Source organism: Marmota monax, unplaced genomic scaffold (assembly GCF_021218885.2).
Source record: "Marmota monax isolate L192 unplaced genomic scaffold, Marmota_monax_Labrador192_F-V1.1 WCK01_AAM20220418_F8-fsc00012, whole genome shotgun sequence".
Classification (NCBI taxonomy): domain Eukaryota; kingdom Metazoa; phylum Chordata; class Mammalia; order Rodentia; family Sciuridae; genus Marmota; species Marmota monax.
This window is the reverse complement of record NW_026695227.1, coordinates 11,112,128-11,128,386: the sequence shown is the minus strand read 5'-3', so window position 1 is coordinate 11,128,386 and position 16,259 is coordinate 11,112,128. Positions and strand designations below refer to the sequence as shown.

Sequence of the window (16,259 nt, the reverse complement as noted above, 5' to 3'; positions counted from 1 at the left end):
GACTAAATTAACTTTCTATAATGATAGGAAAGTGATATGATGCTAATATTATCTGATCCTTATATGTTGCAATCGAAATTTTGGTGATATTGTATTCATAAATTTCACACATGAAATTACATAAGGGCTAAATAGAAAGGCATTAAATAGAGTTTTAACTATTCAGTTATAGAAAAATTGGAAATCACTAACCGTGCTGAACAGATCTCATATTATTCTTCATGCCACGTGTAGCATGCTTTAAGGCATCAAGAAAACAAATCTGGGTTTCAAAAAAATGCTGTCTGTTACATGTTTACAACAGTGTCACATGTAAATAAGTAGTGTATATTTGGATAATGTTTATTATGTTTTTTTCCTTTTTAAATAAAATCCAGAAGTGTTTCTGAGAAACATAGGGGAAGTGACTATTTTCTAAGAAAGGTAGAAAATTTTCTTCTATTTTGTATTTAATTTGGAGAGCAGTTCTAATGAGAGTTGCACAACCACTTAAGTTATCCATCCATCACAGATGTTCCAGGTACTCTGCCCAAGCACCAGGATAGAAAGATGCTTGAGATTCAAACCCTGTTATTTGGAGGTTTTAAAAAACAGAACCAAAAAGATCACCTACCTACATCAGAATTTTTATAAGAGCTGTAATGTCTCTCAATAAATATGAATAGTATAAAGAATAACTTTTTAAGAATATTTCTTACAGGTTACATCAATTATGTGCCTTCAGTGCATAGTCGAGGTCATGTGTCCTTTCTCTTATACAACAGGGGTTTTGTAATACGTAGTTGAAAGTGACATTGTTGACAGCTAACCAAACACTGTAATGTTCAGCTTGAATGTTAAGATCACTGATTGGTAGAGTAATTTGATGGGAAATGACAGGCTGTATACCTGTGTTTTTCTAGACATTTTTGATCAGCCTTTCCTTACCACAGCTCATGTTCTAATGATCATTGCAGGATGAAGTGGCACAGCCACTGAACCTATCAGCCAAACCCAAGACCTCTGATGGCAAATCACCCACATCACCCACCTCTCCCCATATGCCAGCTCTGAGAATAAACAGTGGGGCAGGCCCCCTCAAAGCCTCTGTCCCAGCAGCATTAGCTAGTCCTTCAGCCAGAGTTAGCACAATAGGTAAGTTCTGTTTCTTTTGTTCTTGCTGATTTTCTGTTTGTACCAATTGATTGAAATCATCTTTAATGGCATATCACTCATACTCTGTGCATGGCTTGAGCTCAGTAGGAGACTTTCATTTTAAAGGATTACACAGGTCTGCTTTAAACACACAAGTGTAATTTCTAACTGAAGTCCAAGTTATAATGTCCCCTTGCAATCAAATTGTACTGGTTATATTTATGTGTGTAACTTATGTCTACAAGTTTATTAAAAAGAGACCTAAATGACTAATCAGAGTAAGCAGGGGTTCCAGTATTTTGTTGTTAGGTGACTTGCTTTTTCTTTCACTGAAATTTATTTTCATTTTTTTGTACTATATAGAAAGTATATATAATGATGAAATACATTCTACTTGAATCAGCAATCAACCACTAGGATGTGAAGTTAATTCCATTCCATTCTGTTTAAAAATTCTGCTTGAACACACCAAAACATTATTAAAAGTGATGCCTTCACTTCTCTATATGTGTCATTTTAGTAGAGTAAATAAACATTAAGGAATGCTTCTTTAAGCTGACTGAAAATATAAAGATCTTTATTTTGGCATTATAAATTAGAATGTAAATACTCAATCCAGCACAAATTTGTTGATATGTTTAGTACTTTGTTTCATTATGAGGAGGCTAGCATAGACTAGCCCTCAAGTAGCCAGTCTTATGGTTTAGGTGGGGAGGAGTCATCTCTCCTATAGTACAAGTCAGGTATAGTATGTGCTATTCTAGAGCGGCAATCCTGTGATTAGAGGAGACTGTTGGATTCTCATTGAGAAGTATTAAAAAAGACAAAATTGAAGCTATCATAATTGAATCTGACCTTTGAGGAGGATCTATATTCCTAAGCTTTCTGGGTGCTAAGAAAAGAATACAACATACTTCTGAGAAATGCACCAATTTGATTATAGAATGAGTATGTGGTAGAAAATGATGAAGTTGAAAACTGAAAGGCTCAGATTAATACTTGGCTAAGATATTTTGACTTTTTCTACAGGAAGTGATGTGATCAGAACTTTATGAAAAGTACTGTCAACAGAAAGATACTGAAATCAAAGAAACCATTGTTTTAGTGTAAGATGAGAGTAGGCTACATGAGATAGAAATAGACAATGATGAAGCAAAGGAGAAGACAGATTGAAGAGATAGTAGTGACATAAAATATTAACCATCAAATATATCTGAAGAGGTTCCAGTTGGAGACAGAGGATTCAAGGATTTTGATTTTATGTCATAATAAGTGTTGTTGACTCCATTAACTATGAAAGAGAAGACCAAAATGGGATAAAATTTGGGGTAAGACATATAATAATTTAATATATGTGGAATTTGAATCAAAGAACCATGTAAGTATTGATGTTCTGGAGGTAACTGTGAATATAAAACTAATATGTAAATAGTGTGCTAATATTTTATATATGGAAATATCATTCCTTGAAGCCAGGAGAGAAAATAAGTTCACCGGAAAACAATATGTCTGGTAAGAGAGAAGCCAATGGAGAATCATTGGTGCTACCTACTGTATTAGTTATGTATTGCTGCATTAAGAAACCTAAAACAAACATCATTTACAATCTCACAGTTTCTAAGGGTCAGTTAATTCAAGCTTAGACTGTGTCAAATAATTACAGTCAAGATGTTGGCCAGAGCTGTAGTCATCCTTGAACTTTACTGGCGATGGATATCCTTGTTCAAGATGCCTCATTTTCATGGCTGTTGTCTGGAGAACAAAGTTCTTTGCCATATAAATCTATAGCTAGAGCTGCTCAAAGCATGATAGGTGATCTTCTCAAGTGAATGATCCAAGAGAGAATATACAAAGAGAAAATTGCAGTACCTTTTATGACCTGATCTCCAAAGTTGCACACAGTAAGTTTTCTTGATTCTTCTCATTATAAGAGAATTACTAAATTCAGCCCAACTTAAGGGAAAGGAAATTAGGCTCCTACTTTTGAAGGAAACAGTATCATATTTTTAAACCACCACATTTTTTAGATGGAAAACTAATGAGTGTCTTAGAATATGAATGAAGATAGAGCAACGTCATGCTGGCCTAGGAAAATGAAAAGTTTCAACAAAATTGGGTTATTTCATGGTGTGGCACATTTTGTAGGGACGGTAAAGATCATGAAGAAGAAAAGCCTTAGGATTTTTCTGGAGTTCACAGATTGGTAGACTCTGACAAGGAAATTTTACTAGTGTGGTTTGAACAAACTTCCAATTGTGAAGCTTTGAAGAATATGAGAAAGTGCAGTTGACAGTACATACTAAGGCTGAGCAGATTTCAGAATAGGAATATTTTCCTTTCTAAGGAGAAAGAAGAAGAATCTGGAGAGAGATAATTATGAAAGAATGCAAGAGTGAACATATCACAAGGAGATAATGAAAAATTAGTCTTGGAAAGAAGATCTCCATTTCTTTCTTTTTTCTTTCTTTCTTTTTCTTTTCTTTTCTTTTTTTTTTTTTTTTTGATCTGGAAGTAAAAGAAATGAAGAGAAAAATGGTCAAGGTTCAGAGAAATTGTTAGCTAGATAGAGAAAAGACTGCAGGATATATTGCAAATGTTTTAATCTCCACAAACTAGAATTCAAGATTATTTGTTTAGAGGAATTTTGTCTGATACATTAGAGCAGCAGTGAGAAGAGAACCAGTGAAAACTGAATTTTTGAGAAGTTTGAAAGCAGTTTGGAAGGCACACATGCATTTTCACCTTTATGGTCTAACTCTTTAGTTGCTCTTCTCAGCATCCTTTAGCTGTTGGTAGAAAGATCAGATTTGCTTTTATGTTCTGAGTATGTAAAAGAAAAAATATTTTACTTGGCGAGAATGATTCACTTGCATAATATACATGAAGGCTCATAAATATCGCAGTGTTGATATATGAGCTATTTTTGTAATGTTACTAGAACTCAAATATTTAACTAATAGAATAACTAATGTATATGCATTTTTATCGTATGTGGATTTTTTATTTTAGCATTCTCATGGATTAAGTATGACAAAGTATTTTATGAAGGCAGAAATGTATCTAATGACATTTATCATATGACTTTCCCCACTTCTAAAACATCTCTTATTTTCTTCTTGAAAAGCCCCTTCATCACATACACATCCTCAAATTTTCCAAGGGTTTGAGGCTACTACAATTTACTTTCTCTTTTCAACAAATGCAGATGTTGAAAGCTGAAACCATAATGAGTAATAATGTAGTTGGATAAAAGCTGTGAGGATTAATGGTGTTGTAAAGGTCACTTCTGAAAGAAGAATTAATGTGTTATGCCATTAATAAACCATGGAAAGCTGTGGACCAAAGATAACTTAAGTTATCATTAATGACATGGGGCTCTTTGCTATATATCTATTAGCTACAAATATAGAAAGTGACTTTTTGAGGTTGGTGACCAGTATTACAGTGCATTCTATAAGAATGCTTTCGATTGGTAGGCAAATGATAGGCAGCTCCAAAGAAAGGGGATCCTTAAAAGGCATGAACAGTTCACAAGAACGATGGATAACTTTAGAATCTTTTGACCAGATGTTTGCTTTCCCTCATAAGCCCTTTCCACCTATGCCATTTATATGTATAACACTTTTAATTTTTTTCAAAGTTTTGTTCCTCTATTTTCTTAACTACAGCTATTCTAAAATTATGGACCCTTAATTAGATAGAGAACATATCCATATCATCTGGTCAAAGTTGTCATTCTACAGATAAGGAACAGAGAACTAAAGAGGCTAAGTGCCTAATCAATCAATCATTCAGAGTGATTTCCTTTCAAAACGTAGATTGTCTTAGGATTCTGTTTATTATCCGTTTTACTGTTGTTTTGTTTTGGAACTGGAGATTGAACTCAGGGCCTCACACATGCCAGGCATGTGCTGTACCACTGAGCTCCACCCAACCCCCTTTGTTTTACTTTTAAGGCTACAAATAACAACTTAGTGTCTGCTCTACATATGCTGCTGTTGCAGGCTGGGGGCTTATGAGTAGCCAGTCCCTTGTTGGTATTCTTTCTTTCCAGTTGTTGCTGATTAGTGGCATCACTGCATTAGATGCTCTTCTTACTCAGAATTAAATGCTTTCTCTGTGTCATACATTTTGCAAACTCTGAAGAGCAAGCAGGTAAAATCCCTGTACCGAGGCTTTAGGTGCCTGCAGTCTGTGTCCCAGGAGACCTTGTAACATATTGGAATGTATTACCCTCACCCTTCATTCCTTAGAGACACAAGAAAAGTAAAACTTCACTTGAGCTAATACAATACATACATATTGACCACATAAAACAAAAGGAAATATGTTCAATGTCATTAGCTGAGCATGTTATTCCTACATTTTCCTAATTTTAAAGGTGATAACATAAAGAAGAATATTACCTTGAAATTCTAAGTCATGAGTATTTTAATGAGAAAATCTTATATCAGGATAGGTGACTGTGATTCATAAAAAACTATTGGATTATCATGACATTAGGATTATCATTCAACTGCATCTGGCAATTACATTTGCATAACACTTTGTGGTTTACAAATTGCTTTAATATTGATTATCTCATTCTGGTGAGTTTTCACAGATTAAGAAATGGTTATGTATAAGGACACCATAAATTTGATGATAAGTAACCTAGGAAGGAAGGAAGGAGGGAAGGAAGGAAGGAAGGAAATTATCATTGAAAATCACTTAAAGCACATTCTGCTCTTATATTTACTTTTTAAAACTTTAACGTAAAATAAATATTTAGTAAATAAGATTTTGTATTGCCTCGATATCATCAGTTAAACCAATAAGCTTTAATAATCCATGCTATGTGGCACAGTTTTTCCCTGATAAGAAGACAGAATAACCAATGAAGTGGAATTGTAAAGACAGATACTTTCAACTTAGAAATATGTACTTATTCCTTCAAAAGACCCTGTTATATAGCAAAGGAATAAAAGATTGAAAAAGTTCCCTAAGCAGTTCATAGACTGATGTGACAATCTTAGAAAAAAATGGAAGACAATGTGACAAAAAGCATTGACAAGGTTTCAAAAAGAGCAGATAAATGGGCAATACCAAACTAGCCAAGAAGCATGTGGCAGGTATGTCCAAAAAGTCCACTGGGAAGTGGTAACATTACAATGAATTAATAAACACATGAGAAAGAGGGAGAAATTTAACAAAAGAGGAGCTTTGGGTGACAGGAAGAGGAAGGTCTGGGTTTGGAACAAGGAATATTTCCTGAGTGGTTCTAACACTGGACTCATGGAGACAAGAGAGAAGGATAGCAGTGTAGACAGCATCAAGAGGCTCTCAGACCTCTATGCTCAAATGTTTAAAGCTAGCCCAGAATGATGTTTTGGGGGAACATTAAAGTGTTTCAAAAGTTCCAAGGTATTTGGGAACACCTACATACCATTGTCTTGTCATGAACATTCATAATACATATTATCATAGTAAAGATTTTGAAAATTTATGAAATTTTCAATTATGCAATTAAAATTTTTGAAAATTTATCCAGTTAATTTGATATTTCCTACACTTATTTGAACATGGAATTCGTTTTTTACAGAGCATGATAGATCATCATTTTACGAAGTGCTACTTTTAAACAATAAGGTACTGAGAGAGATGGGTTTTTAAGCAAAGATTTTGACATCCAAATTTTCATTTTTTTAATATTTTGGAATGCTTTATGTGGAAGCAGAGTAGGATATGAATTCAAAGAAAGTGAGCATAAAGAGGGTGAATGCATTAGCCAAAGTGAAAAATAAAGAGGCTTTAAGGAAAGCAGGGACCATGGGAGTGAGGGATAAAGTTGAAAGCTAGAAAGGTGGTATAAGTGTCAGAACTTGCTTGCCTTTTGTCTGGATAAGGTAAAGAAGATGTATTAGATGTCTCACAAGCGACTGGATGGAAAAGTTGAAAGGGCTATAAAATATAGAAGGAGCAGACTGAAGGCAGTAGGAAGATGGTGAATTCAACACTACAAATGCAGCATTTCAGTTGCTCCTGGGACATCCAACTAGAGAAGTTAGTAGACAGATAATTGTACCTGGAAACCAGGGCTTGAGGAAGTCCATACTTAATTTACAGTATTTTCAATCACCCAATAATTTTTAGGAACATGTTTAAGACTGAGGGTGCCATGTTGACTTTCTAGGACTGTCAAAACAAATGACTATAAACTAGGTAGCTTATAAGAGAAATTCACTGCCTTGGTATTCTGGAGACTAGAAATCTTAAGTCAAGGTGTAGCACAGTTAGTTTCTTCTGGAGGCTCTCAAGAAGAACCTCTTTCATGCCTTTCACCTGGTTCTTGGTGGCTGCTGGCAGTTCATGGCATTCTCTGGCTTTTAGATGCAAAACTCCAGTACTTGCTTCCATATTGACATATTCCCCTGTCTCTCTGTGTCAAATCTTAGTCTACTTTTCTTCAAAGAATAACATTCATTGGCTTTAGGACTTTTACCCTAATCTCAGGGTGAGATCACCTCAAGATCCTTAACTGACTTGAATCTTCAAAGACCCAATTTCCCAAAATGAGTGTTTTCCAAGTTATGGGGGACCAAAGCTTTAGATATATCTTTCTGGTGAACACAATTCAAGACATTTATAGAATATTCTGTTTCTTTTCTTTCCCCCTGGTCTAGCGCTCATTATTAATTCTTTCCCTTTAGAATTTTTTACCATGTATTTTATTTATTTATATATTTATTTATTTATTTCTTACATAAATGACAACACTGGAATGCATTACATTTATAATTATCCATTCACCGCACAATTTTTCGTAACTCTGTATATAAAGTATGTTCACTCTAAATTATGCCATTATACATGAACTCTCTTTTTTTGCATTACAATTCTTAATACACATTTATACCACAATTTATCATATCTCTGTTTGTATATAAGGTATATTGACACTAAATTCACATATTTATACATGTATTTTGTATAATGATGAGGGTCTCCTTCCACCATCCATGCTATTCCCCTTCCCCCTCCCTTTCTCTCCCATACCTCTTCCCTATCTAGAGGTAATCTTCCTCCCATGCTCTCCCTCCCTACCCCACTTTTTTTCTTCTCTAAAATTTGTCTGTCCCTTCTTTTTTGCCCCTGATAATATACAAGGGGTCTTAAAGAGCACAGAAAAAGAAAAACTTGAACATTTTTTGAATGATTAAAAAGAAACACCAAGGATAAAACATCAAATTGTGGTACATTTTAAAAAGTTATAGAATCTCACAAGTTTTCTTACATTAATTACCCCTAGCCAGCATTTTCCAAATCTTATTTAAAATTTTAATTAGAAGTCACATTGACCCTTGCCTTATCATTTCCTTTCTGATGTTGAGACTCACCAAACTTTTCTTTCACTGGTAGTAGCTTCCTTTCTGATCCTGCCTCTAGGTGCAATTGCTACCTAAATTTATAATGAAGGCAGAATAAAATGTATTAAATGTCCATTTTGGATCTCTTTGAACTCTGATGGACTTGACTTCCATTTCATTGAACCTCTATACCTACCAAGAAATAACATACCATTACAGATTTTGTTGTAATGTTCAAAGGCATGTAATAAAAGTACTGTGAGTGAGAAAGCATATAGGAAAAATGAAAGAGAAATGAAAGGACTTAACAGTATGATACCAACTCAGATACCAACTCAGATTTCTACTCCCTCATGTGTTACTTCATTTCATTCTTCTATTAACTTTATGTTCATTTTACAATTGAGGGAAATGGAAATTAAGTGTTATAATTTGTCAAATATCACACTTTCCAAAAAGTAGAAATCCAGATCCATCTGAATCCAGTTCCCAAATCTACATATTTCAATAGGCCACTTTGTTAAAAAAAAAAAAAAAGTGATGGTTAATGACTAACTTTCATGGCCCATTTATTACATTAAGAAGATATATTAACTCAGTTAATTTTGACAGCATTTGTCTTATCTATTGAGTATTATCCCCATGTAATCAGTGAGACAACTGAGACAATAATTTGTGCAGTTTATATTAGTTAGTAAGTAGTAAAACTAGGATTTTAATTCAGGCTTTCCCAACTCTAAAAGATACACTTTGATGATTAAAAACTTGGACCAAAATTTGACGAGCAGGAGAAGAAAGGATCCCAGGCAAGAATATGAAGATGAAGGAGGCAGGAAGGAAGGGGAACAGAGGTATGATGAGAATCAAGAAAAGGAGTTCCTATAATGGCGGGATGGCCAATGCTGTCAGTCTGCAAGGAGTGGAAAGTGCCCTTGGATTTGGCAATGGAAAGACCTCAGGAATCAGGAATGTGAATGTAGTGGGAACTGCAGAGTAAAGAAAGAATGAGAGTATAAGATAAACCATCTTTGAGAAGCTTGACCTAGAATGCAAATAGAAACACAGTTGGAAAGAGAGGGCAAAATAAACTTACAGGAATCTTGCTTTAGAAGAGAGAAACTTCAGTATTTACAAGTTGAGGAGGTAGCAATAGTAGAGGAGATCAGATGTATGATATAATGAGAAACAGAACTATCAATGAAGAGAAATAGAAACCTAGAACATTACTCAGAGGATTTTCCTTCACTGAAAGTAAAGACACCATTTTCATTGAAACAGGAGGGGAAAGGGAGCATAAACAGGGATTTGAAGCCAGCAAATGATAGGAATTGGGTGTGGACAGGAAGGTAAGTGTTTGGGCTTACTGGGCTTTCCAGAATCTGAAACAAAGCCATTTGTTGAAAAGAGGTAGTCAGCAGGAGTGGGCATTTGGTGACTTTGATGAAAATAAAATATAAAGAACCATCAGGTGAACCTAGATTGCACCTTTTTAGTATATCAATGACCTTATGACTCAAGATAGGAAAATTTCTCATTTAATATTGTAACTAAAACTCAAGAGCAATGTTTATTTTAAAGAAACCACCATTTACACCTCAAAATGGAAATAGCCTATGCAGAACATAGGTTTGTCCGTTATCCACCTTCGGATAATTTACATTCCTCTTGTCTCTATCTTAACCATTTTCCTACACAGTGTTATCTTGGCAGTCCCTAAAAAGCATAAAGAATTCATGATCTTATTCAACACCAAGTGCCAAACCATCTCAAATATATTTGTGTTCTGAAGAAACTAAATAGACTACATGGAAACTAAATAGACTTCAGAAATGAACTATGCCAGGTTGAACATAAACAGGGGCTACAGGACAGGAAAATCGGGCTGATCCTCTTAAGATCTTACTAAATGAATGTACCCAGGCCAACACTGTCGTTTAAGAGTTGTACTTCTTTCCAGAGTAATAAAAGAACAGAACAAGCAAGGTCAGGAATAATATGTGAAGAAGACTATTCAGGAGAACCACATCAGGGGATGATATAAAGTTAAACACAATCATCCTTTAGAGTAATGTTAACCCTGAAGATCAGTCCTAGGTCTAAATAGTTGTTTCCAATTCATATTGTATTTATAAGGAGCAAAGTTATTTTGTTCTTTGAATAAATTCCAATTACTAGCTCTGTAAAGCAAAATATATAATAGTTCTCAAGATTTCTGTTCCACCACCTACCCTGGAACTTATCTTTTGATGTCAAGAATGCTAAGAAGACCAGGTGTAGTCTGTGTGGTAGGAGGGAAGGCATGGATCATTTAGAAACCCTCCACACTGAAGCACTGCACTAATCTGACATCAGTTTCTTCAATAGAAATGTTTAAGCAGCAAGAAAATATTTTATGTTTTTTGGCAATCAACAGATCAGATAGAAGAGTCTAGCAATACAAGGAGCATGTGTAATCTGACATGATTAGACAAGGCACTTTAGTACCAGAACATTCATAATTGAGACAAAGAAAGAGTATTAATAACACTTTCCTAACACGGCAGTTAGCCATTTTATATTTCCTTTCTTTAATCTTAGTGTTTTTCAACAAATCATGGGATTTAATAGCGTGTTTTGGCAGATTAGAGGATTTATGGCCCAGATGTTTTTTGTTCTAAAAATGGATTAGGGTGTAAAGTTTGCTGGAATCCATGGAACATGTTGAGGCAAGCCGGTCATTTTATGTGTGATTAGTGCCTGCCTTCTGTCTCACAGTCCCTCCATCTGTCACAATTCACCAATGGATCTGGTTAGATTTAGCCTCATGTCACAAACAAGTCCCTTTTCTGGGCAATTTCATATTACAGATTCATTTTATGCCATTTTATGCCCCAGTTAAAAGATAGGGAGAAAGATGAGGTATTAGCTTTCCTCTAAATATTTGCAAAAGCCATTGTTTTCCATTAGGATTCTACTCTAAGATCATACAGCACCTCATACTAATGTGCAGCAAATAAATAGATGACCAGTGTTAAAATTAAAGTTAAATTTTAATTAGTTTAGCACCTTGTCCCTATTATTCTTTACAAGAAATATTTGGTATTGTTTTTCACTGACTGGTTTGTGGAGCTGCAGACATTTAACCATCTTATTTAGAGAGTGAGTTGTGACTACAGTTAACAATAGCCACAATTTCTGATCAATTACAGGTGCTTAGTTACATTCTGTGCTTGAAATTTAGCTTCTTAACTATTGCAAGTTTGCATCCATAGCAAACCACTGCCACCTGTAGTTTATTTCACCATAAATAGATTTAGGGGGGAAATGTTCTTCTGTTAATAATGATTTATTCCCTCTATATATGACAAACCTAATAGAGCTATACAAAAACTCTAAAATGACCTTTTTAATTCTAAGAGAGACTCAATAATCATAGTGGTAATTATCAATAACTATGTCCTGCGGTAACATTCAAATATTCCTTGCATGAAAAAAAAATCATACATAGGTTCTATTTTTGATTCCACCAAATGCTCAGATAATTACTAAAATTTGCTTAAAAGTACATTTTACACTTCTTTCTAAATATTTGGAAATGTCCATATGTATATAAACATGTATTGATTACAGATGTTTGGCAACATGTATGATTATGTGAATCAGTCATCTATTATTCATTCATTTGCTTTAGATAAATTCAACAAAGAAATTATTATATGTCAAATATTAACCATTACTCCAAACAGAAGAGATTTGTGTGGGTTAAATTAAGGTTAGCTTACCCATGCATTTGTACATTTGATCTGTCTCCTTTCCAGGTTATTTAAATGACCATGATGCTGTCACCAAGGCCATCCAAGAAGCACGGCAGATGAAGGAGCAACTTCGGCGGGAACAACAGGTGCTTGATGGGAAGGTGGCTGTTGTGAATAGTCTAGGTCTCAATAACTGCCGGACAGAAAAGGTCAGTTCACGAAATAGCTTATTTTCCAGGAATACTTCATTAAAGTGCCTGGATGTTTTTCTTTTCTATTCTTTCTTTTTTGCTTTTCTTTAATCTACCATCCTCAGCATGATGGTTCTCCCTCCCGCCTGTTTTCTCTCCATCAATGCACAAGTCCCCAGGCCCATCTTAATCTAAACCATCTGGAAATGGGAAGAGTTATAATTCTCTTTATCCATCTCCAAACTTTATTGACAATTGATATCCACTTTTATACGCCAGTTTGTATTAAAATTAAGTGGCATTTGAAATATCTGAGCCTGAGTGAAAGTTTTGCTTTACAGAGATGCTTAACTTGTATTTGAGGATGAGCTGGATTTGAAAATGCTGAATCTTCTTTAATCAGCATAAGCTTGGATGATACCCGCGCTCATATTCTAAGTATGTAGATCCTGAGCTTGTCATAATGTTTCCAGTGCAAAGCACTGTCAAGGGTTGGGCAACTGCACAACTGGAACATTTGTATCATGAAACAAAATGTGCTTTAAAAATTTTTGACATTATTTATTACACTTCAAGTTAGTGAAACTTCTGAATTTGTCTGAGCTGTAATGATTTTAACCTGTTTTGTTTAAGCATACATTGTATTTTTTTTACTTGTAGTTGGATACAATATCTTTATTTTATTTATTTATTTTTATGTGGTGCTGAGAATCTTGCATGTGCTAGGCGAGTGATGTAGCCCTGAGCCACAAACCCCAGCCCCATAAGTTGTATTTTACACAGAAAGAAATGTAGGCAATTATAGAAGCCTTAGAATGGGGTGCCTCTTTGGTAATATTTGATGTTTTGAATGGAAATCGTAAAATGTTACTGAATCCCCTGTAGTAGATAAGGGGGAAAATGATTGGCTACTTAGCAATAACTTCGAAGTTCATCATCATGGGAAGTGTATGAGCCAAACAAAATTGTTCAGAATGAGCAGATTGCTAATTTGGATAGGTAGCTGGTTTCCCAGCTTTTATATGGAAGTAAATGCACTATCAGTAGGCAGAGAGCAATCTGCATAGTGCAGGTGACATGGAGGGTCACAGCTCCTTTTTTCTTGAGTTCTTACATGGGTAAAATTTAGGATGGAGATACAATTTCAATTCTGCTCTGTTTCCAGAGGGGAGAGCAAAGCATGGGTCAGGAGACATCCCTTTCAGCTTTCTAAGAAGTGTGACATCGGTGCAGTGAGGAGGACCCCAAATTTTTCTAGCTAAGCACCAGAAGAGAAAGGGAAAAGCAAAGTGACAGCTCTAAGAAGGAATGATAGCAAGCATAAAGGAATTTATATTCAAATATTTAAACATTCTTGAAAGGATGCTTGAACAGAAATTCCTTTTCTGTGCTCCCCATGTAGAAATGAGTTTAACACTCAGCCAGATGCTAATGCAAAGTGACTCAAGCTATTCCTCGCAAGCATAGCTAAATTGCCGTTATTTGTTAAGCGCATTGAATTCAGCTGTGGATACAGCAGTTGGTTGCATTCAGCAAGCATCTGTACCCTTTTTTTTTTTTTTTAATCCTCCAAAGCAGAGACAACTCTACCTATCTCCCCCCTCTCCTCCCCTGTGCTGGCTGGGAATTGTCAAGTGACAACCGACCAAATCCTTTTGGACAGGAAGCCTTCATCCTGAGTTCTATATACTTGCAAAACAGGCCTTGTGGTTGGATCAGGGAGCCCATTAAAAGCACTTTGATGGTATGGAAATTCATCTTCATGAAGCTCCTAGGCCCCTAAGCAGCATGCTGTTTAGCTGTGGTTACAGATCAGTCATTCACATCGGAGGGCAATAATTGTGCTGACGGCTTGTAAGGCAATGGAAGTACATAAAATAATCCTGGGCCCTCCACCATGGCACTGTGAGTTAATCTTCTCTAATACAGATCAGCTGTTGTTCTAACGCATGACTTTATGCTGGCTCCAGTGACTCTGTGCGGCCTTTTGATTAAGTAACAGTAGTGGAACCATCTGCATTTACTTTATTCCATACTTGGCCATTGTAAGGGGACCTTTTTCCACTTCTTGTCCACCTCCACAAACATACTTTATTTTATTTCCTTGATTAGCACCTCTAATTTGGGTTGCAAGAGTGAGAGTTGCCTTTGTTGAAAGCTACAGCTTCAATATTCCTTTCTCTTTTTGTGGAGTTAAAACTACTTCAACAAATAAATCTATTTTGAAGTTATACCTGCCAATATCTATTGGCCAATTAAGATGTCTGTATTCTTGAGAAGATTGTATTCCTAAGTCTCTTTAGCATGTACTTTGCATGTAGTTGAATTAAATCCCAAACTCACGTTTTTATTGGTTTTTAAGAGAAAAACTAAAATTTTGCAAATGAAGCAGTTCAACTATTGTAATAGTCTGACAGACCCTCATGTAAGTACAACTTCTCCACTGAAAGATCTGAATTAGCTCATCCCTCCTGTGACTCTGGCATCTGAGAATGAATTAAGATCATGGCTACTCTTTGAAGCAGGTCTTACCAAGGTTTGTGGTTCCTCCTTCCTGTTCAACTAGGTATGTCTGTGCAACCCTGGAGGTGTGGTTTTTGAACCAGAAAATATGGTCTCCATTTTTATACAGCTTACAGTTTAAATCAAATTATTATTTTGACTGTTTTACATATTTATGTGAGTGAGCCTGTCAGGACTGAATAAAGAGCACTCGTTTCTTAGCATAATCAGTTATATATGTGTGATGACAAAAGTGATACATATTCTCCCACAGAAAGAAACATTGCTATGCATATTGTGCTGTTATTCTCCTAATACCTACCTTCTTTCAGATTTTTATAATCATTCAGCTTTATCCAGACCCAGTGCAAATGCAGATCAGTAATTGGTTTGAAATTTTGCTTCATAGTTCTTGAGGAAAGACAAACAGAATATATGATAAATTATTTTAATATTTTGCACTATTATCTTCTCATATCATTTGAATCCCCCCAAAAGGACATTTTTCTATCTAAAATAATACTCATAACTTTCTAAACCTGTAAAGAATGTGAAAGATAAAGAGTGAGGGAGACAAAGCAGGAAAAAAAAAAGGAGCTAGATGAAGGAAAAAGGAGAAAAAAGAAGTCCATCCTGGTACTTTAGATCAGTCTAAAAGATGCACAATAGCATGACCTGAGATACAGATAATTAAAATCCTGTAGTGCAAATCTGTTTTCTGGGGTGCACAAACCTTGTACACTTTAATTCTTCCTCACATCGCAAAAAGCCAGCATGGTTGTCCCAACTCAAAGGTCTTAATTCTGAAAAGCTGTAATTGGACAGTGAAAACAATTAGAGGTGTGAAGATAGGGACAAATGTTTTTCCAGTGATATGAACCAAAACATCATGAAAGTCATTTTTACTGAAACACATTTTAATTGAAGACTTCTAAAAGATTTTTCACTTCTTTACTTTTCTTGGAAGTGTTTCAACAAACCCAAGAACTGTGTGTGTCAGGTTTCTTGGAAACTCTGGGACATAGTGTTATTTATAATTGTCATTGCTGGTTAATTATAGACTGATTGTGTATTCAAGTAATGTTATCTTTCATCACAGCTCGGTTACAGATAACACTGTAACACTAATCCCAGTGTTATGGATGAAAAAGTAAGCTTCTCAGGTAGGAAGGAATAGAAAGAAGACTCTCATATATTTGTTTTGTTAAAAAATACTCACTTTACTTCATTAACACCCAAATGACATAATTTTGACTGTAGGGCCAACTGTGTAGCAGGTTCCAGACCTTTTGTTTGAAGGGATCTATACCTAATAGGCAATCATCTAACCTCAGTTTTGGTGTTCTGAACCT

At 35.2% G+C, this 16,259-nt stretch overlaps 1 protein-coding gene across 30 annotated transcripts in view; it reads left to right on the top strand.

Annotated features, from left to right (window-relative positions):
* Positions 1-16,259, top strand: part of Sox5 (SRY-box transcription factor 5) — a 983,564-nt gene that overhangs the window by 937,910 nt on the left and 29,395 nt on the right. For 29 of the 30 annotated variants that reach the window (XM_058576214.1, XM_058576205.1, XM_058576209.1 and 26 more), the window contains 2 exons: positions 957-1,134; positions 12,278-12,423. In XM_058576214.1, the coding sequence (XP_058432197.1) occupies positions 957-1,134; positions 12,278-12,423 (324 nt within the window). The remainder of the gene's footprint in view (positions 1-956; positions 1,135-12,277; positions 12,424-16,259) is intronic. The other variant, XM_058576199.1, reaches the window with a different exon arrangement.